Genomic DNA, 25,829 nt, shown 5'->3' on the forward strand with positions numbered 1-25,829 from the left:
GACAGTTTAATTGTAACTGATTCTCTGTCATCCATAAATGCTCTCAACTCATTAAGCATAAATTGTGGCATGCTTGTGTCAGAAGCCAGACACAGGTATGGTAGGATTGTGGACAGAGGAGTCAGAGTGCACATGCTGTGGATTCCATCTCACATTGGTCTTCAGATGCATGATAGAACTGATAAATTGGCTAAGCTGTATGCTTTCAAAGAGGGAGTAGATTACAATCTTGGCTTGTCAGGTAGTAGTTTGAGAACAATAATACGAAAAGAACTTCAGCTGAATTTTATGGACTTAAGGCTCAGGGAGATTGACACCAGTGAGTCCATCTATCATCATTCTATCATGCAGGAGGAGCCACATGTCTATGGTGCATCCAACAAAATAAGCAGACTCTTGGATGTCACTACCGCCCGGCTCCGGCTGGGTTACAAGTATCTTTGGCAGGTTAAATCACCACCACCAGATGTAGACCAAACGAAATGTAAACTTTGCCAGATGGATTATTGTCACACCCTGCGTCATTATGTACTGGAGTGCGATAAAATTAATGAATTTAGAAACAACTCACTCAGAAGTGTTCAAGAAATGGCTAAGTATTTTATCCACAGTGGTATATTACAGACCATTCTGGAGAAATACCCTGACTTTGCTAGCTGTAAATAAAGCATTACCACATATGTGCATGTGTGTGTGTGTGTGTGTGTGTGTGTGTGTGTGTGTGTGTGTGTGTGTGTGTGTGTGTGTGTGTGTGTGTGTGTGTGTGTGTGTGTGTTTGTGTGTATGTGTGTGAGTGTGAGTGAGTGTGTGTGTGTGTGTGTGTGTGTGTGTGTGTGTGTGTGTGTGTGTGTGTGTGTGTGTGTGTGTGTGTGTGTGTGTGTGTGTGTGTGTGTGTGTGTGTATGAGTGTGTGTGTGTGTATGAGTGTGTGTGTGTGTGTGTATGAGTTTGTGTGTGTGTGTGTGTGTGTGTGTGTGTTTATGTGTGTGTGTGTATGAATTTGTATGTGTGTGTGTGTGTGTCTGTGTGAGAGAGAGAGACTCAGCAATCAACATTTGCACCAATAACTCACTACAGTTGTGACCGGGTGTGGAAGTGTGAATTGCTCATTACTCTAAAATTTGTTCATGATTGCAGCCATGTATAAACATAAGTAACCATTCTTACAGTATTCATTACCTTTGTAACTTGTGAGTTCATTACCTTTGTAACTTGTGAGTTCATTACCTTGTACCTAGTTCAGCCATCAAAACTTTGGAGCCCGGTCCCTGGACCCATTGTGTACCTCTGTAATCTGTAAATACCTTTGTAACTTGTAATGATTGTGACTAGACCTACCTGGAGTTCATTACCTTTGTAAATTGTGAGTTCATTACCTTTGTAAATTGTGAATTCATTACCTCTGTAACTTGCTCAGCTATCAAAACTTTGAGGCCCAGTCCCTGGACCCATTATGTACCTCTGTAATCTTTTGACTACCGCCCACAGGATGGGTATGGGGTGCATAATAAGAGAGAGCAGCAGAGTGGAGACAACATTGGAGGTAAATTCTGTGTGCTCATTTATAGTGGGCAGTTTAACAGAATGTGGCTAACAAATACTGGAATATGACAATTCTCACAGAGAGGGGCAGGGTGCCTCTCCATGAGATACCCATGAGTAAGACGAGTGTGGCCAATGCAAAGACAGGAAAGAGTAGTCTCCCAACCTTGACAATGATGACAAGAAGAAAGCCAGTAACCTAAGCTCTGTTTAATAGAATGAAATTTGTTATTGAGCAGAGCAAACCACTGTTGTTGCCAACGGGTGTGAAGGTGGGTAGCAATTACAGCAAAATAGTCCATGAATGGAACACCTATATATGAAACTGGAAGGTCATGTACTGCTGACCACGCAGCAGTGTCTGCCTGCTCATTGCCCTGTACGTCAACATGACCAAGGACCCAACAAAAAACAATATCTTTATGCTTGGTACAGATACGGCATAACCAAAGTTGGATACAGAGAACTAGAGGGTGAGGTGTACCAAATGTTCGTATAGCCTGTAAAGCACTAAGGGAGTCGGGAACAACCACAAGTGATGACACAGCATAGATGCAATACACATAAGTGCTGCAAGAATGGCATACAATTCAGCTGTAAAAATGCTAGCCAAGGATAGTAAATGCCATCGCACAACACTGTCCGGAAACAATGCCGGCAAATCCAATGCTGTCAGAAGACTTAGAGTCATCCATGTACACTGCAATGGCATGAGAATGAGAACAGAAGTAGTCAAAAAAAGAGAGCAGGAAGCTACTGTATGCAGCTAGGCTTCCATGCAAGGGAGTGAGAAAAACAGACTCAAACAGCTGGAACTTCCCAGGAGGGCAGGGAAAAGTGAGATGCTACATGAACATAGAAAGGTGGTAACTGAGGGGAAGACAAGAGCGAATGTAGGTGAAGAGAAAAGGGATGGAGCGAACAGGGGCGACAAACAATGTCTACTAACATCTGTAACTATTCTATATATGGAAGGATTGCGGAGATTATAAGTGTGAACATAGTAGCGAAGGTAATGGGCATCATGATGATCGGACAATGATGGAACATTTGCTTCTGCATAGAGGCTCTCAACAGAGGAAGAGCAAAATGTACCAAGGCATAAACATAATCCCTGGTGATGGATGGGATTAAGGCTAGAGAGAGTAGCAGGACAGGCCGCTGAATAGATCTGGTCACCATAATTGAGTTTCAATAAAATGTGGGCTGAATGTAGGTGAAGTTTGACAATCAGCTCCCCATGAAAAATGAGCAAGGCTTTTAAGAAAGTTTAGCTGGCTGTGACAAGTTGACTTCAGAGAGGTTATGTGAGGCTTCCAGGATAACCTATGGTCAAAGAGAAGGCCTAAAAACCTGACCGTATCAAGTTCAGGGATGCGTGAGCCACAGAGGTACAAAGGGTGATCGGAGATGACAGAGCATCTAATGAAAGTAATTTGGCAAGTTTTAATACAGGAAAATTTAAAACCGTGCATGGAGGCCTAAATGGAAACACGGATGACCGTGCTGGAGAGAAACTGTAATGAGATGACAGTCAGCGCCTGCACAAGCAATAGTAAAGTCATCAACATAGAGTGATGACCAAATATTGGATAGAAGAGAGGCCAAATCATTTATAGCAAGGAGAAAAAGTGCTGTGCTCAGAACACATCCCTGGGGGACACCTTTAGCTTGGACAAAGTCTGGGGAGAGCATATTATTAACCCAAACATGGAAATGTCTGTCAGTTAAGAAATTCTTAAGGAAGGATAGTAGACTGCCTCGGAGGCCTAAGGAGTGGGCTTGGGCCCAAATATTATACCTCCAAGTTGTGTCATATGCCTTCTCAAAGTCAAAAAATATGGCAATAACTGAGTGGCTATTCGCAAAGCTATTATGAACATAGGTATCCAAGTGTAGTAAGGGGTCTATGGTAGAACGGCCTTTACGAAAGCCATATTGACTAGTGGAGAGACTGTTGTGCATCTCTAAATACATTAAACTTTGATTTACCAGACGTTCGATCACCTTGCGAAATGCACTGGTAAGAGCAATGGGATGATAGTGGTAGGCATCATGTCAAATAGTACCCAGTTTGCAGAAAGGGAGAACAATGGCAGATTTCCACAGCTGGGGGAACTCCTTGTGACCAAATAAGATTGAAAAGGTGTAAGAAGACTGCAAGGGCTGACTGATGTAAATGTTGTAACATCCAAATATGAATGTCGTCGGGCCCAGCTGCCGATGATCAGCAAGCTGAGAGTGTTGCCTTCAGTTCCTGAAGTGTAAAAGGCACATTAGAAGATTCTTCTTTGAGAGAAGAAAAGTCTAAGAATGCTAACTCTCTAGCAGACTTTGAGGAAAGAAACGAGGGGCATAGATGGAGCCCCTGAGAAATACAAACCAGATGATTACCAGTTTCAATGGCAACGTCAAGAGGGTTTACTATATCAACACCGGCAACCCGCAGAACAGGAGCCAGGTCAGGAGAGTATTTACCACTCAGTTTCTGCACTTTTTTCCAGACTGCACTCAGAGAGGAAGCAGAGGTTATGGTGGAAACATAATCTCGCCAGCAAGTGTGTTTAGCGTCACGGATGACACAAAAAGTGACCACATGCTTCTGCTTAAAATTGAGAAGTCTCTCAGTGATTCTATTGTACCGGTATCTTGCCCCACACAGCGCATTTCAAACATACTGCTCAAGAACAAGCAGAAGACCACCAAGGCACACACTTCTGGGAATGCCTGCCTGAGGTTTGGGGTATAGAATGAGAAGCTGCGGTTAAAACTGAGGTCAAGAAAAGGTGTAAAATCTCATAAAATAAGGACAAAGAAGGAACCTCACTAAAAGCAGTTAGATGCGAGTAAAGGTCCCAATTTGCTTGATTAAACTGCTAGCGTGGACTATGAAAAGGTGGTGAAGATGAAGGAGAAGAATGATTACTTGCATGACAATGATCGCTGTCATGCAAGTCCGGGAGAACACACCAGGTGAAGTCTAATGTAGTGGAGGAAGAACAGACCAAGAGATCAATGCAAGAGAGTATGAGTACAAGGATCAAAATGGGTGGGAGTACCTGTATTTAAAACATGGAGGGGGTGAGAAGCAAGAAAAGTCTTCAACTGAATGCCACGTGAATCATAGTGAGACCCTTCCCTGAGGAAATGATGGGCATTAAAATCGCCAAGTAACTGAAGTGGTGGCAATAAGGACAAAACAAGAAAGGCAACATCCAGGATAGATAATGCCCGATAAGGAAAGAGATACAAAGAACAGACTGTATATCACTTATGCAAGTGGAAATTCGTGGTAGAACTATTGAGAAATTACCACAAAGTAAAATACAAATCTTGAAGAACAGTATTGTAACAGTGTGAGTGTGACATTCCTCAAGGGACACTTCTGCTTCAATCAAGATGCCAATACTAGGTTTCATCCATGCCAAAAGCCACGGATAAAGTTGTAGGTCCGATACAATACCCAGGTATGTCTAGCAAGTTATGAACCTAGTTAGGTCAGCTGCACAGCAAATAGCTAGTTCATGCCTTATCTGGAATTGCCATATTAACCCATCACTGAAGGGCCATTGAGCCCAAAAAAGTATAAACTCATCACTTCAGTATTAACATGAAATGTTGATATAATGCTCCTTTGGGGCAATTATGTTTTTACAATTATTTAATTCCCACAGCCCAAGGGCAGTAACACTGATGGCTCCATAAAATGTTCTAGAGGCTGTCATAAGTAGCTTAGTACAGTTCATTTATTGGCTTGTCTTAAAGCTACCAATCCCTCACTGAATATTTCACTAGAGTGGTTCACTGAATATTTCACTGCAGAATTCTTGATTACTGCAATAAGCAGATTACAGACTTGACCTTACAGTATTTTCTATATATATTGTTTATACTCTATATTAGTTCTTGTGAATACACAAGACTGCTCTTTTTATAAAATATGTAAGATATTCTGAACATTAATACAACTTATCTCCTCTATGAACTTATAAGATTTATATGAATGACATTTCATTAACATATTTCACTCTCAACACTGTTATGGTATATCCCTTTTATATATTCTGATGAGTTTATAACTAAAATATTTTTGAAACACTAACTTGTTTTATCTCCTGAATGTACTCGTGCATGTGTCACAAGACTGTTTTTTTGACTAAAACATTTCAGACACTCAGAACATTGATATGGTTTATCTCCTGTATGTACTCTCATATGTGTCAAAAGACTGTTTTTTCGACTAAAAAATTTCAGACACTCTGAACATTGATATGGTTTATCTCCTGTATGTACTCTCATATGTGTCACAAGATTACTTTTTGTACTAAAACATTTCACACACTCAGTGCACTGATATGGTTTATCTCATGTATGTACTCTCATATGTCTCACAAGACCGCTTTTTATACAAAAACATTTCAGACACTCAGAACATTCATATGGTTTATCTCGTGTATGTACTCTCGTATGTGTCACAAGACTGCCTTTTAAGCTAAAACATTTCAGACACTCTGAACATTGATATGGTTTATCTCCTGTATGTACTCTCATATGCTTCACAAGATTGCTTTTTCCACTAAAACATTTCAGACACTCAGAACACTGATACGGTTTATCTCCTGTATGTACTCTCTTATGTTTCACAAGATTACTTTTTTCGCTAAAACATTTCAGACACTCTGAACATTGATATGGTTTATCTCGTGAATGTACTCTCATATGTGTCACAAGACTGCCTTTTTGGCTAAAACATTTCAGACACTCTGAACATTGATATGGTTTATCTTGTGTATGTACTCTCATATGTGTCACAAGACTGCCTTTTTGGCTAAAACATTTCAGACACTCTGAACATTGATATGGTTTATCTCCTGTATGTACTCTCATATGTGTCACAAGACTGCCTTTTCGGCTAAAATATTTCAGACACTCTGAACATTGATATGGTTTATCTCCTGTATGTACTCTCATGTGTGTCACAAGACTGCATTTTACACTAAAACATTTCAGACACTCTGAACATTGATATGGTTTATCTTGTGTATGTACTCTCATATGTGTCACAAGACTGCCTTTTTGGCTAAAACATTTCAGACACTCTGAACATTGATATGGTTTATCTCCTGTATGTACTCTCATATGTGTCACAAGACTGCCTTTTCGGCTAAAACATTTCAGACACTCTGAACATTGATATGGTTTATCTCCTGTATGTACTCTCATGTGTGTCACAAGACTGCATTTTACACTAAAACATTTCAGACACTCTGAACATTGATATGGTTTATGTTCTTTACGTTTTTCCATATTTTTTAAATGAAGGTATTTCATTTAAAAATTTTTAGTCACACAACAGTGGTATAGTTAATCTTCCTTATGTTCTCACATGTCTATTTCAAGATTTTTTTTTAACTATTTTGGACACTGAACACCTGGTCTTCCTTATGAACATATTCCCATGTTAAGATTTATTTAGGCAAAACTTTTCCTACTTATGAACACTAATAAAGTTTATGTTGTGTTAAAACACTATCATAATTTTTTTGTGTTAAAAGATTCATATATGTACTAGAAATTTGCAGATACACTCAACACTATTATTATTATTATTTGCTCTTGTGTTTAAACAGATTTTTCTGAAAATTTTTAATTATGAAATTACTAACTTGTATTCTTTTATTAACCCTTTGAGGGTTCAGACCCCATATCTGAAAAGTCCCCACAGGATCTAAAAAATATTATTTTTTCTTATGAAATTGTAGAGAATCTTTTTCTGAAGGTAACAAAATAAAAAGTACAAAATTTGGTAAAGAATTGACAAAGTTATGCTCCTGCAGATTTTACTGTGTCAGAGATATTTATGCATTGGCAATTTTGCCCACTTTGAGTCTTGTTTTTGGCCAATTAAATTAGTCCACTAGACCAAATTCTTAGCTATTTTCTACTATGTGTTCCATTTTACCTACTGAGCACATAAAATTGCCCAGATCAACTATTTCAACTTCCCAATAAAGTGATTGGAAATTGGTAATTTGGCCAATTTCACACAAAGTTCAAAATATTCCAATTTCAAAATAGGGTCCAGAATAATCAATGCAGGCATTCCTGGCACTAAACTAACATTTCCTCTATTTATTAGTTACATTTCCAGGCTTTACAGGTGAATTTCATTTTGATTTTTTAATCACACCAAAAAATAGAAGATTTTTATGCAATATTGTAATAATTGTATAAATAATATCAGCGCGTTCAACAACACACATCAGACCCACCAGCTGATGTGTATTGGACACGTGATGTGATTTGTTTACCCACTAACATAGGCAAAAATAGAACATTTCTACTATTCTGAACTCAATTTCAAGCTATTTTCAGCACTAAAATCAATCAAAATAATTTCTGTAATACATCTTCTATCAAACGACACCAAGAAACAGTGAATGCTACTAAAAAACCATATGAAAATACACTGAAAATTTGCTGTTTTAATCCAAAAACAGTCGCAGTTTTTTCTCATTATGCACAGTGTGCAGCAGGATTTGTTTTATATGGTGCACACTTACCACAGAGATGCATTCTCTCTTATATTGGCCCAAATTTACTGCTCACAGCTTATCTGAGTAAGCTGAGCTCATGATATAGCACTACAGCTTAGACCCTGGCTTAAAAGTCGTAGAACTAGAAAACAGACCCTCAAAGAATTAACTGACATGCAAAAGCATAATTATTTAATTAGTAATAGCTAGTTAAAAATTTACAAGAAGAACAGCTGTTGCCTTTCTTGAAGTACTGAAGATAGTGTCAGGCAAGACACAACCCGGTAGTCTTCAACAATATACTTCTGCAATATCAATTGTTCAAGACACTTACACTGGTGCTTCTTGAAGTACTGAAGATAGTGTCAGGCAAGATACAACCCGGTAGTCTTCCACAAAATACTTCAGCAATATCAGTTGTTGTTCAAGACACTTACACTGGTGCTTCTTGAAGTACTGAAGATATAGTGTCTGGCAAGACACAATCTGGTAGCTTTCCACAAAATACTTCTGCAATAGAAACATGAGTCAGTATAGTATAATATTCTACAATTACTAACACAACATACTCAACTAAAAATTTTTTTTTTCTCTATTGTCACATGGTTTCACTAAATAAAATTGTCACTTAACCCTTAAACTGACCATTATTATTATAATAATAAAAAAGAAGTGCTAAACCACAAGGGCTATACAGCGCTGCAGGGCAGGAAGGAAGCGAAGGAATCAGGAGGCAAAAGGGAGAGGGATGAGTAGCAGGTTACAGAGAGCAGCGGAGCCGTGGATAGTGAAAGGGTAGAGGGCAGCAAGAGATTGAGGTAGAAAGGGCTGAGGGGAGTGCGAAAGGTATTATCATCAGAGTTTGTGGAGTAAATCAGTCGTTGTTAAGAAGTCAATGAGAGAGTCAGGATTAAAGGTGGGTCCATCAGCAAGAAGGGAAGGTAAAGAAAGAGTAGTAGAGTGGAGACAACGTTGGAGGTAAATTCTGCATGCTCATTGAGAGAGAGGGCAAACAGAATGTGGCTAATCGATACTGGAACTTCCCACTTCTCACAGAGAGGAACAGGGTGCCTCTCCATGAGATACCCATGAGTAAGACGAGTGTGGCCAATGCGAAGGCAGGAGAGAGAAGTCTCCCAACCTCAGCACTGATGACAAGAAGACGGCCAGTAACCTATACTTGGTATAAAAGAATGAAGTTTGTTACTGAGTAGAGTTGACGAACATTGTTGCCAATGGGTGTGAAGGTGGGTAGCTATTACAGCAAAATAGTCTGGAAATGGAACACCTCTATATGAAATTGGTAGGTCATGTACTGCTGACCGTGCAGCAGTGTCTGCCTGTTCATTGCCCTGTACATCAACATGACCAGGGACCCAACAAAAAACAATATCTTCATGCTTGGTAGAGATACAGCGTAGCCAAATACGGAAAACTAGGGGTTGAGGTTATCAAATTTCCATACAGCCTGTAGAGCACTAAGGGAGTATGAGACAATCACAAATGATAACACAGGCATAGATGAATAAGTGCTGCAAGAATGGAATACAATTCAGCAGTAAAAATGCTAGTCGAAGATAGAAAATGCCCTCACACGACGCTGTCCAGAAACACTGCTGCGAATCTGACGCCATCAGAAAACTTAGAGCCATCTGTGTACACTGCGATGGCATGAGAATGAGAGTGGAAGTGGTCAAGAAAAAGAGAGCAGAAAGCCACCAAAGGCAGTTGGGCTTTCGAGCAAGGGAGTGAGAAAGAACAGACTCGAACAGCTGGAACTTCCCAGGGGGTTAGGGAAAAGTGAGATGCTAAATTAACATATAAAGGTGGTAACTGAAGGGAAGACGAGCGAATGTAGGCAAAGAGAGAAGGGATGCAGCAAACAGGGGCAGCGAGCAAATAAAGAATGTCTACTAATATCAGTGACCATTCTATAAATGGAAAGATTGCAGAGATCATGAGAGCATACATAGTAGCGAAGGCAATGGGCATCACGGTGATCAGACGAGGATGGAACATTCCTTTGATATACCTTTGAAGAATTTCGAGAGTATATCTACTCTCTGAGCCCAGCCATGGGCCAGGCTCGTCTGGTGCTCACCTGGTCAACCAGGCTGTTGCTGCTGGAGGCCCACTGCCCTACATATCCATCACAGCCTGGTTGATCTGGCACCTGGTGAAGATACTTGTCTAGTTTCCTCTTGAAGGCTTCAACACTTGTTCCAGCAGTGTTTCTGATATCTTCTGGTAAGATGCTGAAAAGTCTGGGAACCCAGGTGTTGATACAGTGTTCCCTTATTGTCCCCACTGCATCCCTGCTCCTCATTGGGTTTATTTTACACTTCCTCCCATATCTCTCACTCCAGTATGTTGTTATGGCAGTGTGCAGATTTGGGACCAAGCCTTCGAGTACCTTCCAGGTATATATTATCATGTACCTCTCTCTCCTCCACTCCAATGAATACATGTTCAAGACTTGCAGGCATTCCCAGTAGTTTAGGTGCTTTAGTGGCTCAATGTGAGCCATAAACGATCTCTGTATTTGTTCCAACTCCGATATTTCTCCTGCCCTGAACGGGGCCGTCAGCACTGAGCAATATTCTAAGTGAGGGAGCACTAGCAATTTGAAGAGTGTCACCATCGGCATTGTTTCCCTTGTTTTGAAAGTTCTAAATACCCACCCAGTCATCTTCCTAGGTCTTTTACGTGTTCCTTACGTTCTGTTTGGTGACCCTCTTGAGTTTTGTATATAGTGCTCCTTTTGAATTCTTCGTTCTTTCCATACCTAAGAAGCTGGAACTTATCACCATTGAATATCATGTTGTTTTCCACTGCTCACTGGAAGACCCTGTTTATGTCTTCCTGTACTTTTTCAGTGTCCTCTACCATACTGACTTTCATGCTTATTTTAGTGTCATCTGCAGATGATCATACAAAAGTGTGCCAGGTGTTTTTGTCTGTCTGCTATGAGGATGAGGAACAGCAGAGGTGCCAGGACAGTGCCTTGGGGCACTAAGCTTTTGACCTTGCTGATGCTGGATCTTGCCCTGTTCACTACTACTTTTTGTGTTCTGTGTGTTAGGAAACCGAAAATCCATCTGCCTACCTTCCCCGTAATGACCATGGCCTTCATTTTGTGTGCTATCACTCCATGATCGCATTTGTCAAATGTCTTTGCAAAATCTATGTAAATCACATCTGCATTTTGGTCGTCTTCCAGTGCCTCTGTAATTCTGTCATAATGGTTCAGCAGCTGTGACAGACATGATTGTCCTGCTCTAAAACCATGCAGGTTCATGTTATGTTGGTTGTGCTTGTCCATGAAATTTGTAACCTGTAGGCTCATCACTCTTTCGAAGATTTTTATGATGTGAGAGGTTAGGACAACTGGCCTGTAATTTTTAGCTAGTGCTCTACTACCTCCCTTGTGCAAAGGAGCTATGTCTGCATTCTTTAAGGCCTCCGGTATTTCACCTAGATCTAAGCTCTTTCTCCAAAGAATACTGAGGGCTCGTGCTAGTGGTACTTTGCACTTCTTTATAAATAGAGCATTCCGTGAATCTGGTCCAGGTGCTGAGTGAGTGGGCATGTTTTCCATTTCATTTTCAAAATCTATGGGATTTGTACTAATGTCAGTTAGTTGGTCTGGGCGGCCTTCTTCTGGAGTAAAAAAATATTTCTGCATTTTCTACCGTGTCATTTAGTGGGTTGCCGAACACCGACTCATACTCTTCTTTTAGGATTTCACTCATTTCCTGTTCATCGTCAATATACGAGTCTCCTCTCAGTAGTGGTCCAATTCTACAGGTAGTTCTTGGCTTGGATTTTGCGTAGGAATAGAAATATTTTGGGTTTCTTGCAATATCCTGTATGGCCTTTTGTTCCCTTTGTGCTTCCTCTGTGAGGTATGACATCCTAAGTTTTTGCTCTAATTCAGTGATCTCTCTGCTAAGTCTATCTTTCCTCTGTTGTAGCATATTTGTGTTTTTAAGCAGTTCAGTAACCCATTTTCTTCTTCTGTACCATCTCCTACACTCTCTCTCTATATCTGATCTTCCTCTGGGTTTCCTCAATGGTACATGTTTCATACATACTTTGTATCCTTCTGTATTCAGCTTCTCTAGGCACTGGTGGAGATTTAGGGTGCTCATGTCTGATTCCCAGGGTATGTCTGATAGCTCTTGGTTTATTTTTTCCCAGTTAATTCTATGGTTGTTAAAATTAAACTTTACTGAACATCCCGTCTCTAACTTTAGCGATGCAGTTTCCTACCCCTGAGTTAATACTAGTTTGAACCTCTATGATGTTATGATCAGAGTAAATAGTTTTGGAAACTGTTATGTCTCAGATCATTTCCTAGTTGTTTGTGAATATCAAATCCAGGGTATTTTCATTTCTAGTGGGATCGATTACCTGTTGGTTTAAAGAGTACTTTTCACAAAACCTCATTATTGCCCTGGTATGTACCTGTTAAGCCAGGGTGCTTCCCGGGGATATTTCTGGAATAACATTACATTGTGGCATCTTCCATTTTACATGAGGGAGATTAAAATCTCCAAGGAGTAAAATATCTGGTGTAGGATTTTCTAGCCTATCCAGATAGCTATCTATCTTACTTACCTGATCTGTGAATTCCTCAGCAGTTGCCGATGGTGGTTTGTATACTAGGATAACTACCCAATTCCTATTTTCAACTTTAATGCCTAAAATTTCTACTATATCATTCATAGATTCCTACTCCTCCCTGTGACCTATTGATTCTATGACATCTATACATGTTGTATTATTATTATAATCAAAAAGAAGTGCTAAGCCACAAGGGCTATACAGCGCTGCAGGGTAGGGAAGGAAGCAAGGGTATCGGGCAGCAGAAGGGGGGAGGGATGATTAGGAGGTTACAGAAAACAGTGGGGCAGGGGACAGTGCGGGGGTAGAGGGTAGCAAGAGACTGAGGTAGAAAGAGCTGAAGGTATCATCATCAGAGTTTGTGGAGTAAGTCAGTTGTTGTCAAAAAGTCAGTGAGAGAGTCCAGATGAAAGGTGGGTCCATCAGCGAGAAGGGAAGGTAAGGTAAAGAGAGAGCAGCAGAGCGAAGACGACGTTGGAGGTAAATTCTGCGTGCTCGTTGATAAAGTGGGCAGTTTAAGAGAATGTGGCTGACCGATAATGGAACCTGACAATTCTCAGAGAGAGGAGCAGGGTGCCTCTCCATGAGATATCTATAAGTAAGACGAGTATGGCCAATGCGAAGGCGGGAGAGAGTAGCCTCCCAACCTCGACACTGGTGACAAGAAGACGGCCAGTAACCTATACTCGGTTTAATAGAACAAAGTTTGTTATTGAGCAGAGCAGACCAACATTGTTGCCAATGGGTGTGAAGGTGGGTAGCTATTACAGCAAAATAGTCTGGAAATGGAACATCTCTATATGAAACTGGTAGGTCATGTACTGCTGACTGCACAGCAGTGTCTGCCTGTTCATTGCCCTGTACGTCAACATGACCAGGGACCAAACAAAAAATATATCTTTATGCTTGGTAGAGATACAGCATAGCCAAAGTTGGATATGGAAAACTAGGGGGTGAGGTGTATCAAATTTCCGTATAGCCTGTAGAGCACTAAGGGAGTATGAGACAACCACAAATGATGACACAGGCATAGATGTGATACGAATAAGTTCTGCAAGAATGGCATACAATTCAGAGGTAAAAATGCTAGCCGAAGATAGTAAATGCCCTCGCATGACGCTGTCCAGAAATACTGCTGCAAATCCGACACCGTCAGAAGATTTAGAGCCATCTGTGTACACGACAATGGCATGAGAATGAGAGTGGATGTGGTCAAGAAAAAGAGAGTGGGAAGCCACCATAGGCAGTTGGGCTTTCGAGCAAGGGAGTGAGAAAGAACAGACCCGAATAGCTGGAACTTCCCATGCAGGTAGGGAAAAGCGAGATGCTACATGAACATATAAAGGCAGTAACTGAAGGAAAGACAAGAGCAAATGTAGGTGAAGAGAGAAGGGTTGGAGCAAACAGGGGCAGTGAACAAACAAAGAATGTCTACTAATATCAATGACCATTCTATAAATGGAAGGATTGCGGAGATCGTGAGAGCATACATAGTAGCGAAGGCAATGGGCATCATGGCGATCAGACAAGGATGGAACATTCGCTTCTGCATAGAGGCCCTCAACAGAGAAAGAGCGAAAAGCACCAAGGCATAAACATAATCCTTGGTGATGGATGGGGTTAAGGCTAGAGAGAGTAGCAGGAAAGGCAGCTGAATAGATCTGGTCACCATAATCGAGTTTCGATAAAATGAGGGCTGAATGTAGGCGAAGGAGAGTTCGACGATCATCTCCCCATGAAAGATGAGCAAGGTTTTTAAGAAGGTTCAGCTGGCTGTGACAAGTTACCTTTAGAGAGGTAATGTGGGATTTCCAGGATAACCTACAGTCAAAGAGAAGGCCTAGAAACCTGACTGTATCACATTCAGAGATACGTGAGCCATAGAGGTACAAAGGATGATCGGAGATGACAGAGCATCTAGTGAAAGTAATTTGGTGAGTTTTGGTACTGGAAAATTTAAACCCATGCGAGGTGGCCCAATTGGAAACACGGTCGACCGCATGCTGGAGAGAAACTGTGATGAGCTGACAGTCAGCGCCTGCACAAGCAATAGCAAAGTCATCTAAATAGAGTGATGACCAAATATTGGATGGAAGAACAGAGGCCAAATAATTTATAGCAAGGAGTAAAAGTTTTGTGCTCAGAACACATCCCTGAGGGACACCTTCAGCTTGGACAAAGTCCAGGGAGAGCACATTATTGACTCGAACATGGAAATGTCTGTCAGTTAAAAAGTTCTAAAGGAAAGATGGTAGATTGCCTTGGAGGCCTAAGCAGTGGGCTTGGAACAAAATATTATACCTCCAAGTTGTGTCATATGCATTTTCAAGGTCAAAAGATATGGCAATAACTGAGTGGTTATTTGCAAAGGCATTACGAACATACATATCCAAATGTAGTAAGGGGTCTATGGTAGAACGGCCCTTACGAAAGCCATATTGACGAATGGAGAGACTGTTGTGTGTCTCTAAATACCACATTAAACATCTATTTACCAGACTTAAATAACAAAAAAATTCACAATACCGCGACTGGAACGATACACAAATAACCCGCACATAGAAGAGAGGAGCTTACAATGACGTTTTGGTCCGACTTGGGCCATTTACAAAGTCACACTAACCAGAAGTGGAGCAGGACGGCTATGTATAGGCAGGAAGAGGTAGTGGTGGTAGTACCAATAGTAGCAGTAGTGGCAGCAGTCGTAGTAGTAGTGGCAGCAGTCGTAGTAGTAGTAGTAGTAGTAGTAGTAGTAGTAGTAGTAGTAGTAGTAGTAGTAGTAGTAGTGGGGAACTAAGGAGGAGGAGCAGCCCGTCAAATATAAAGAAAGGGGAGCACTGCAAGGTAGCTAGGTGCCCATAGAGGAAGAGCAAGTGCACAGAGGTGGGGGGGAAGGGGAAGTGATGAAATAAATAATGAATGAACAGAAACACGTGACAGAAGAAAGACAAAAAAGGAAAGAGGAAAGGGGAAGGGAGAGAAGAAGAAATAATGAGTAATCAGGTTAAGTCACGGGTGTTCTGAAGTTTGGAGCATTTTACAATGTAGTGGGAGAGGAAGGCATCTGCAGAGACGAAGCCAGGACTAAGATTCATACAAGGAAAGTTGTGTATTAGAGAGGATTCAACAAGACGACGACTGTTAAAGTTGGAAGTAGGGAAGACAGTTTTAGCAGAAGACCAGTCTATAGGATGGCTGTGATCTCTGACGAGACAGAAAAGAGCATTGTTAGAGTCGGCAAGCCTAACACTATTTTTGTGCTCCCTAAGTCTGTCAGAGAGAGATCAGCCAGTTTCTCCAAAGTATTGAAGAGGACAGGAGGAGCAAGAAATAGAGTAGACACCAGGAACATCTGTAGAGGGAGGAGAGGTATGGATGAGATTAGTGCGAAGAGTGTTAGTCTGGCAGAAAGTAAGCTTGATGTCTTAGGGATGGAGAGAATTGTTGAGATTAGAAAGACTAGAAATGTAGGGAACTCTTCTGTCCTCGGTCTTCCCTGCATTTCCGGTCTTTCTAATCTTAACAATTCTCTCTGTCCCTTAGACATCAAGCTTACTTTCTGCCAGACTAACACTCTTCGCACTAATCTCGTTCATACCTCTCTTCCCTCTACAGATGTTCCTGGTGTCTACTCTATTTCTTGCTCCTCCTGTCCTCTTCAGTACTTTGGAGAAACTGGCTGATCTCTCTCTGACAGACTTAAGGAGCACAAAAATAGTGTTAAGCTTGCCAACACTAACAATGCTGTAAAGTAAAAGGACACAAGTGCAACTAATGTGACATTTATTGTGGCAACGTTTCGCTCTCCAGGAGCTTTATCAAGCCATTACAGTAATGGCTTGATAAAGCTCCTGGAGAGCGAAACGTTGCCACAATAAATGTCACATTAGTTGCACTTGTGTCCTTTTACTTTACATATTGTCGGTAATTATACCAACTTTATTACTAACAATGCTCTTTTCTGTCATGTCAGAGATCAGAGCCATCCTATAGACTGGCCTTCTGCTAAAACTGTCTTCCCTACTTCCAACTTTAACAGTCGCCGTCTTGTTGAATCCTCTCTAATACACAACTTTCCTTGAATGAATCTTAGTCCAGGCTTCGTCTCTGTAGATGCCTTCCTCTCCCACTACATTGTAAAATGCTCCAAACTTCAGAACACCTGTGATTTAACATGATTCCTCATTTTTTCTTCTTCTCCTCCTTCCCGTTTCCTCTTTCCTTTTTTGTCTTTCTTCTGTCGCGTGTTTCTGTTCCTTCATTATTTATTTTATCACTTCCCCTTCGCCCCACCTCTGTGCACTTGCTCTCCCTCTAGCTCCCTTGCAGTGCTCCCCTTTCTTTATATTTGACTGGCTCCTCCTCCTTAGTTCCTCAACACTACCACTACTACTACTACAACCACTACTACTACTACTACTATTACTACTACCACAACTACATCCTCCTGCCTATATATAGCCGTCCTGCTCCATTTCTGGTTAGTGTGACTTTGTAAATGGTCCAAGTTGGACCAAAACGTTGGCGTAAGCTTCTCTCTTTTTTTATTCCAAACTGCACTGGTAAGAGCGATGGGACGATAGTGGGAGGTTTCATGTCCCATAGTACCCGGTTTGCAGAAAGGGAGAACAATGGCAGATTTCCATAGATGTGGAAGAACTACTTGTGACCAAATAAGATTGAAAAGGCGTAAGAGGACTGCAAGGGCTGACTGATGTAAATGTTGTAACATACGAATATGAATGTTGTTGGGCCCAGTTGTCGACGATTGGCAAGCTGAGAGTGTTGCCTCAAGTTCCTGAAGTGTAAAAGGCACATTATACTGTTCTTCTCTGAAAGAAGAAAAGTCCAAGAGTGCTAACTCTCTGGCAGGCTTTGAGGAAAGAAACGAGGGGCAGAGATGGAGCCCCAGAGAAATACAGACCAGATAATTGCCAATTTCAATGGCAACATTTAGAGGGTTTACTATATCAACACCAGCAACCTGCAGAACAGGAGCCGGGTCAGGAGAATATTTACCAATCAGTTCCAGACTGCACTCATAGAGGAAGCAGAGGTGATGGTGGAGACACAATCTTGCCAACAAGTGCATTTAGCATCACGGATTTCATGGCGAGCAATCACGCGTTTCTGCATAAAATCAAGAAGTCTCTCTGTGGTTCTATTATACCGGTACCTGCCCCACACAGGGCATTTCAAACGTACTGCACAAGCACAAGCAGGAGACCACCAAGGCATGCATTTCTGAGAATGCTTGCCCGAGGTTTGGGGTATAGAATGAGAAGCTGCAGTTAAAACTGAGGACGAGAAGAGGTGTAAAAGCTCATCAATTGAGGATGAAGAAGGAACCTTACTAAAAACAGTTAGTTGTGAGTAAAGGTCCCAATTTGCCCGATCAAATTGCCAGCTTGGGTTACGAAGAGGTGGTGAATATGAAGGGGAAGTAAGAATGATTGGAAAATGATCACTGTCATGTAAATCTGGGAGAAAAGACCAGGTGAAGTCTAGTGAAGTGGAGGAAGAGCAGACCGAGAGATCAATGCAAGAGAGAGAATGAGTATGAGGATCAAAATGGGAGTGAATACCTGTATTTAAAACATTGAGGGGGTGGGAAGCAAGAAAAGCCTCTAGCTGAATGCCACGGGAATCACCGTGAGACCCCCAAGAGGAAATGATAGGCACTAAAACTGCCAAGTAACAGAAGTGGTGGTGGTAATGATGAAACAAGAAAGGCAGTATCCGGAATAGATAATGCTCGAGAAGGAGAGAGATACAAAGTGAATACCACCTATGCAGGTGGATACGGGAAGCTGTGTAATGCAGCAAAGTACGGACAAATAGCTGAAAGTACGGAATATCAGTGCGTAGAAGAAGGGCACTTTCATTAAAGGTCCCATCAGGAAAAGGATCCAAAGAATACAATAAATTATAGCCTGAGATGGGATAGATAACAGCAGAGTGTAATTTTGGTTCTTGTAAGCAAACAGGGAAAATTGGGAGAGCAATGTCTGAAGCTCACCCCAATTACCCCTGAGGCCGCGTATATTCCAGTGTAAATAGGCCATGATTGGCAATTATAACAATACTAGAAATCTGCAGGTAAGGGTACTTACAGACTAGAGGGGTTAGAAAAGTCCACATGCAGTGGCAGCGGAAAACGTTCAAGCAGCAAGGAACAGTGCACTGTGAAGAAAGGAGTTGCTCAGATGGAGAAGAGGAAAGAGAAGAAACAGGGTGGATCAGTGTCCATTGATGGTTTGGTCTCTGCAATATATTCAGAGATTGCTTCAAGTGTTTTTGGAGTTCAGAGACGTCGTATGGGAGACAATATTGGAGATGGAAGGAGGAGGAGTTTGAGTAAAGATCGGAACTGTAATGGACTGTACCAAGGTAGGGGGGGCAAAAGGGTGGAGGGAACTGGAGAAGTGTGGGAGGAGACAGAAGAGTCAGAAACCTGGGAGGTGGCAGAAGAGGAAGAAACTTGGGAGGGGACAGGAGAGGAAGGCACAGTACGAGGAGAAGGATGAACCTCCACACTTGTAACAGAGCCAGTGAAAGGGGAAGACCCAGGCAGAGAGACCAGGAAGGTAAAATGTGGAGGTTGATGAAGGCAAGGAGGGGTTAAAGGAAATTTTTCGGACTTCTGAGAAGTAGAGGGACAATTGGGAGGTGTTTGTTATGGGGCTATAGGACCCAACATGTATTTATAAGTAACAGTTACTCTGGAATACTTAATTATATTGAATTGATGGGGACTCAGTTCTAAATGTCATAAGGGCTGATCAACCTCATGACCGAGAGGCAGCTGGGTCAAGCCTATTTTTCTCAATATAATAGGTTATACTATAGACACATAAACACACAATTTAAATAAGTAGTTTATAAAGTTGTATTTCTTTTTGTAAAAGTAAAATCAAGGTGTGGTAGAATTGTGGTAACTGGAGAATTGTGCTTGGCAACAGTCTTTTGTTTTGGTGGGAGGAGCTTAGCTAGGCTTCTCTCTCCCTCCCTCTCACTCACTCACTCTCTCTGTGGCTGACCTTCAACCTGGCAGGATCTCTGGGTCCTTCTTCTATCTTTTGGGGCATTATGTGTGCTCCAGGGGTGAGTTTTTATAATTTAAGTTGTGGCCACCATACCCAGGGTGACTAAAGTGTGTCAAAACACTGGTTAGCCCAGAGTTATGTCAAGAAGAGAGAAGGACAAAAGTTGTTGGAAAACACCATGTGGAGAACAGCTATGGAGTGTGTAGATCTTTGTTTTGAAAATGTGAGGCTGTAATTGTATATTCTGTACATATCTATTGAGAATACAGTTATATTTTTATAGTAGTAGTTTACATAACCTGTGAAGAGGGCTGGTGAAAGGATATCAGAGACACTCAGGATGATCAGCCATAATGTAAGTATTACCCCTAGACAGATAAGGCCATTAAGTAAAAAGCTACCCCACACTAGAACATATAGTGAGAACCTTACTATCAAAATAATAAGACCTACCAACGTAACAGTGTTGTACGAGGTCTTGTCAATACAGTGGACCCCCGCATAACGATCACCTCCCAATGCGACCAATTATGTAAGTGTATTTATGTAAGTGCATTTGTACGTGTATGTTTGAGGGTCTGAAATGGACTAATCTACTTCACAATATTCCTTATGGGAACAAATTCGGTCAGTACTGGCACCTGAACATACTTCTGGAATGAAAAAATATCGTTAACCGAGGGTCCACTGTACCAGGGTTTGTGAGGGAGAACACGAAGTGAGAACAGACTGAGGTGTTGAAGTAGGGACATCTGAGCCCAGGACAGTAAAAGAATTAGACACAGCAGTGACTATGGGACTGGCAACCGCAGAGGAGGCTGCAGAAGATGGGACCCCAGAAGTGGGGAGACACTTTGAAACATGAGAATAAGAAACATGGGGAAGTCTCCCTTGGAGGTGGAGATGAGAAACTGCCATAGTATAAGGGAGACCTTCTGCCTCTTTGAGGTAATGAATTTCCCACTCATTTAAGTAGACCTGGCAACAGCGAGAGTACAAAGGGTGAGCCTCATGGCAATTAAGGCAAGAGGGAGGTCGACTGCAAGAAGTGTTAGAATGGTCATCGGCACCACAGACTGGGCATTCGGCTATAGATCTGCAATATTTTGTTGGGTGGCCAAATTACCAGCAATTTCTACAATGTTGCAGTGTAGGGATCATCTTTTGAACTTGTAACCGATGTCCTGCTACATAAACAGAGGATGGGAGTTCACGACTGTCAAAATTTAAACGAGCCACATTGCAAGGGTATCGTTTCCGCCCACGAGCAGGAAGAACATAAGTGTCTACCTTGAGAATTGGGAGATCTTGGAGTTCCAGCCACTTGAGAATGTCATCACCACATGTCTGGAAATTCTGCTGGACTATGGTATGGGGCAGAATAACAGTACCACTACAAGAACTGATGGAATGATGTTTTTTGATAGTGATAGGAATAGTATCGATATGTGAAAGATCATGAGATTGGGTAGCATTCTGGACTGTGATGATGTGCATACCACTCTTAAGAGCATGAAAGGAAATATCTCTACCAACATGGCGTAGGAGTGCTTTGCCAATACTATGGTCGGAAAGATAGGCAGTAGCAGAACTAGGTCTTAAAGTAAAGAATTTAGTCCATTGTATGGTCCGAAACTGAGTGTGGAGAGGGAGTACATGACGTGTTGGTCTTTTCCGAGTAGAATGGGAAAGTAACAAAGTAACATCATCAGTAGATTGTTGTTGGTGTTTAGAAGTGGGACCAGAGTTGGTCCGACATGGGATGGGCTGGCAATTCAAAAATCGCCGCACTGTAGAGGGAAAGGCTGGAAGCATAGTCAAAGGAGAGCAGAGGTCAGACAAATCGAAGGAGTCAGTCAAAACCCCGGTACCTGAAGCTGGTGATGAAACAGCACCAGCAAGAGATACAGGGGCCTTAGGAGTGTCCGAAGACTGACCAAAAGACGAGGCGACGTCAGAATGGGGTGCAGTAATAACAATAAGGGGCCTGGGGTTAGTGGGGTCATGGATTGGGGACTCTATGGTTAGGTTACTTCTTTCTTTTATTTTTTTTAGAAAAAAAAGAAAGAAAAGAAAAAATAAAAAAAGAATAAAAAGTGGGGACCGGGGAGGGATAGTTCCTAGGAGGAATGAAAGAGGAAGAAATCTCCCTTCACACCCAAGAGGACCTCAGCTCCGCAAGTAGCACAGATGCAGCATGGAACCTGTGCCATACCCTACCCTTCATGCCAGTAAACCAGCAATCCGGGATAGCAACCTCACATTTGCCGAGCTACCTCGTTAGACAAAAGAGAGGGCAGCTGGATATCCACCACAAAGCCTACCTCCTTCCACCACCACCCCCAGAATCCAATAGGTGGCTTCCAGAGATACACCCATCGCCCGAAAGACATCCAAAGCCACCCTCCGGGATACTGGAGAGGGATCGGGACATCCCCAGGTGATCCAGATTCCACGGCAAACTACGCCACCGCCAAGAACCTCAACAGAATGGGATGGATCCCGGAACCCTTTCCCCTACTTAGGAACTAGCTCGCCTGTGGGAAAAATCCCAAAGGCCGAAAAGAGGAAGGGCAAAAGGGAGGGGTGGGGAGGAGGAGGAGCAAAGGAAAAAGGGGAGGATTGGGAGGAAGGGATAGGGAAGAGGGGATTGGGGGGTAATTAGGTTTGGTCTGAGGAAGGAGACTGACAGGTCTAATTCCTCAGGCCAAGAACCTCTTCACCACACCAAGGAGCCCCCCTTGAAGAGGATACGTGTTGTAGTTCTCTATCTTTATCTCTCTGTCCAAAACATCCCTTGTATGTGTTTCTGTAAATGCTCCAAATATGGCATTCGCTTTTGTCAGGAGCCCACTGACATGACTAACTTTGTCATTTTTATTTGATTTCAAACCCTGTATATTTGCAAATATGAAGCAGGAATTACCAAATGGGATGTTTTGTCTCGCTTTGTGTTTCATTAGTACCACTGGTGGTGTACTACCTGACATGTCCCCTGGTGTACACGCTCCTGGTTTCTCCAGTACTGGCTTTGCGTTTGTTTGCTTATTCGGCCTTGACAGGCTGATGCCTGGTTTGGTACGCCCCATTTTACTGCCCATCTGTCCTCTCTGTACCATTCCTCCTATTTGCTACTTTCTTTGTTTTGATATTTTCTCTTTTTGTCTAAAAAAGAATGCTGTTCAATTTACCTTTCTCTGCTAACTCTGTAGTGCCGTGTTCCTTTTACATGATGGTCTGGGCAGCTCAGGTCATAACATTCTCTGGACTGCATTGAAGCTTTACACATTATTGGATGGAAGTACCTGCACTCTTTGTTGAATCGACACTTTCCCTTCCTCAACATGTTTGCGCATTTTCTGGTGTGTTTATTCCAACAATTTCTGCCATATAGGCACATACCTTTAGCATAGTAACTGCAAATGTTCAACCTATATTTATTGATTCTGTGTCGTTCCTAAGTTCTGCCACCTGATCTGAGTTCCATTGTTCTCTTTCTTCTAGGCTAATTTCTTCCCTTAGCTCGTTTTTGTTTGTTCTCATCCTCCCTTCCACTTTCCACTATGTTATGTATCCCTGTTTCCTTTTCCAACTTGCTCTGTATGACGTTTTCTACTCTTTCTCTTACTTTCACTCATTGGTTTTCACCTCTATTTGCATTTTCCTCCTTTTCTTGTTCCTTTTTCCCTGTTTTCCACTCTTTGTATAACTCTGGCAAGCTCCTTATAAACTTCCTTATGCTTTCTAGGTTTTCACTTTTCAGTCCCTCTCTTATGCTCAACCAGCTGTCCCTTTCACTAGGGCAAATCCAGAAATGACTTTCTTGTCTTTGGTCACTTGTCATGGTTGCTTTGTACATGATATATGTGTGATGTTTTACTGCATATTTCACAATCAATGCCCCTCATGTTTCTCCTAAATTTTTTTTCACATATACAACAGCCTTTATTCCTGGCCATGATTACTTTGAAACAGGTGTATGTGGTGGATGGTGTATTTATTATGTGTGGCTGGTGGTGGGGTGGCTGGTAGGTGGGATGGGCTGGGCAGTGGGTATCCTTGGGGAGAGGGTAGGGACAATAGGAGGAGGGGGCTGTGCGGTGGGGTGGTAAGCTGGGAGATAGGGGTCTGTGGAAAGAAGGTGAGGATGCGAGGAGGGGGGCCGTGGGTGGGATTGTTGGATGAGTGGGGAAGGATCCAGGTAATGGGGTGGGGGCACGAGGCGGGGGCTTGGAGGTGGGGTGCGGGTGGCACTTGCGCACTTGTTCCCATATAATTATACCATAGTTTTACACTACACTCGGGATTAAAAGGATTAACTCTTATCCATAAGTTCAGTTTACTATTTCACTACCCATTTACAGGAGGGCCCCACTTATACGGCGGGTTAGGTTCCAGGCTACCGCCGTAAAGCGGAAACCGCCGTAAAGTAGAACACCCTTTTTTTCCACTTACAAATGCATACAAACACTAGATAACAAGTTTACACTAACATATATTATGTTAGCAATAGAACCAGGCATCAAAAAACAATAAAAAAGTACAATACACACATAGTGCACTCATTACTTACCTTAAAATATTTATAGTCTTAATCTAGGGTGAGACAAGTAGTATTTATTGTAAGAAGTCAAGTGTGGTATGTATGGTAGTCAGCCAGGCTACCATACCAGGCCACCCCACCCACACATACTATTCTATGATATTTAAGCATCCCAGAGCGATAAAATGTATATACAGTTCACTCATTACTTACCTTAAAATATAGGGTGAGATGAGTAGTATTTATTGTAAAATATCAAGTGTGGTATGTATGGTAGTCAGCCAGGCTACCATACCAGGCCAACCCACCCACACATACTATTCTATGATATTTAAGCATCCCAGAGCGATAAAATGTATGTACAGTTCACTCATTACTTACCTTAAAATATAGGGTGAGATGAGTAGTATTTATTGTAAAAAATCAAGTGTGGTATGTATGGTAGTCAGCCAGGCTACCATACCAGAGAGAAAGAATGAGTGCATGAGAGAGGACAGGCGCAGAGTTATGTAAACAAACCAGGCGAAGGTAAGTTTTGTAAACAGTGTACACGTCTGGTTTGTGTACAAGTTACATTGTGTACAGGTTGTCTCTACATTGATACGGTAGAATAAATAAAGAAGAACACTCCCATTCTCATGTAACATCATTTTGAGAAGAAATGATGCTCTGAGTGAAGGCAATGGAAGTAAGTCACTCTGACTTTTTTGGGTTATCCTAGGTTCTCTACACATGTTGTTATGTATTTATGTTATGTATCGTGTTTATTATATAATTTTGAAAAAAATATCACGGATGGATTAATGAAAATGTGTATATTAACGTAATATACAACATTTAATGATACACCGAGCTCAGACAGCATAAACAAACAAACTGAACAGGTTGTGGACGATCACTCGGTCAGGCGAAATAGACGGTATTAATACGTGTCCAGTTTTAGTTCATTCATGTACATTTGTAAGAGTTTGTGAAACTTTTACCTTATAATATTTTTATTATTATTATAATAATTAAATCACGAAACAAATACTCTTACACTGTGTACAAGTTAGTACAGAATTATAGCTATAAAGTGAAGGCATACGAAAGGAATATTTTTCTACAGTTATCCCTAGTAACAGGTGACGGGCTAGAGAAAACGTAATTCTTCCGACACTTCTACAAACCGTTTGGTAAACATCTCATATATATTTGTATAAATTTTTATACTGTGGGTGCATGTATCATGTTTGTGTGTTACATAATGTGTTTCTTATATAATTTTGAAAAAAATATCATAGATAGATTAAGGGAAATGTCTATATTAACGTAATATGCGACATTAATGCACCCAAGAGATTATTATTACTATTATTATTATTATTATTATTATTATTATTATTATTATTATTATTATTATTGCATCAAGAGTAGAGAGACTCTTAGTGATTTTAATGTGTACCTACATGCCAGCACAGTGTGTAAGTTTATTTAGGTACAGGTGTACACAAGTTTAATTATCAAGTACAATACATATAAAATATACAATAACTTT

General features: G+C 41.5%; 1 protein-coding gene across 1 annotated transcript in view; it reads right to left on the reverse strand.

Moving 5' to 3' along the window:
* Positions 1 to 804: 804 nt before the first annotated feature.
* LOC128693447 (zinc finger protein 300-like) overlaps positions 805 to 25,829 on the reverse strand; it is a 48,826-nt gene continuing 23,801 nt past the window's right edge. The window contains exon 2 of the mRNA XM_070104695.1: positions 805 to 8,563. Within this exon, the coding sequence (XP_069960796.1) occupies positions 5,907 to 6,872 (966 nt within the window). The 5' untranslated portion in view covers positions 6,873 to 8,563 and the 3' untranslated portion in view covers positions 805 to 5,906. The remainder of the gene's footprint in view (positions 8,564 to 25,829) is intronic.

This window comes from Cherax quadricarinatus, chromosome 93 (genome assembly GCF_038502225.1).
Source record: "Cherax quadricarinatus isolate ZL_2023a chromosome 93, ASM3850222v1, whole genome shotgun sequence".
NCBI classification, from domain to species: Eukaryota; Metazoa; Arthropoda; class Malacostraca; order Decapoda; family Parastacidae; genus Cherax; species Cherax quadricarinatus.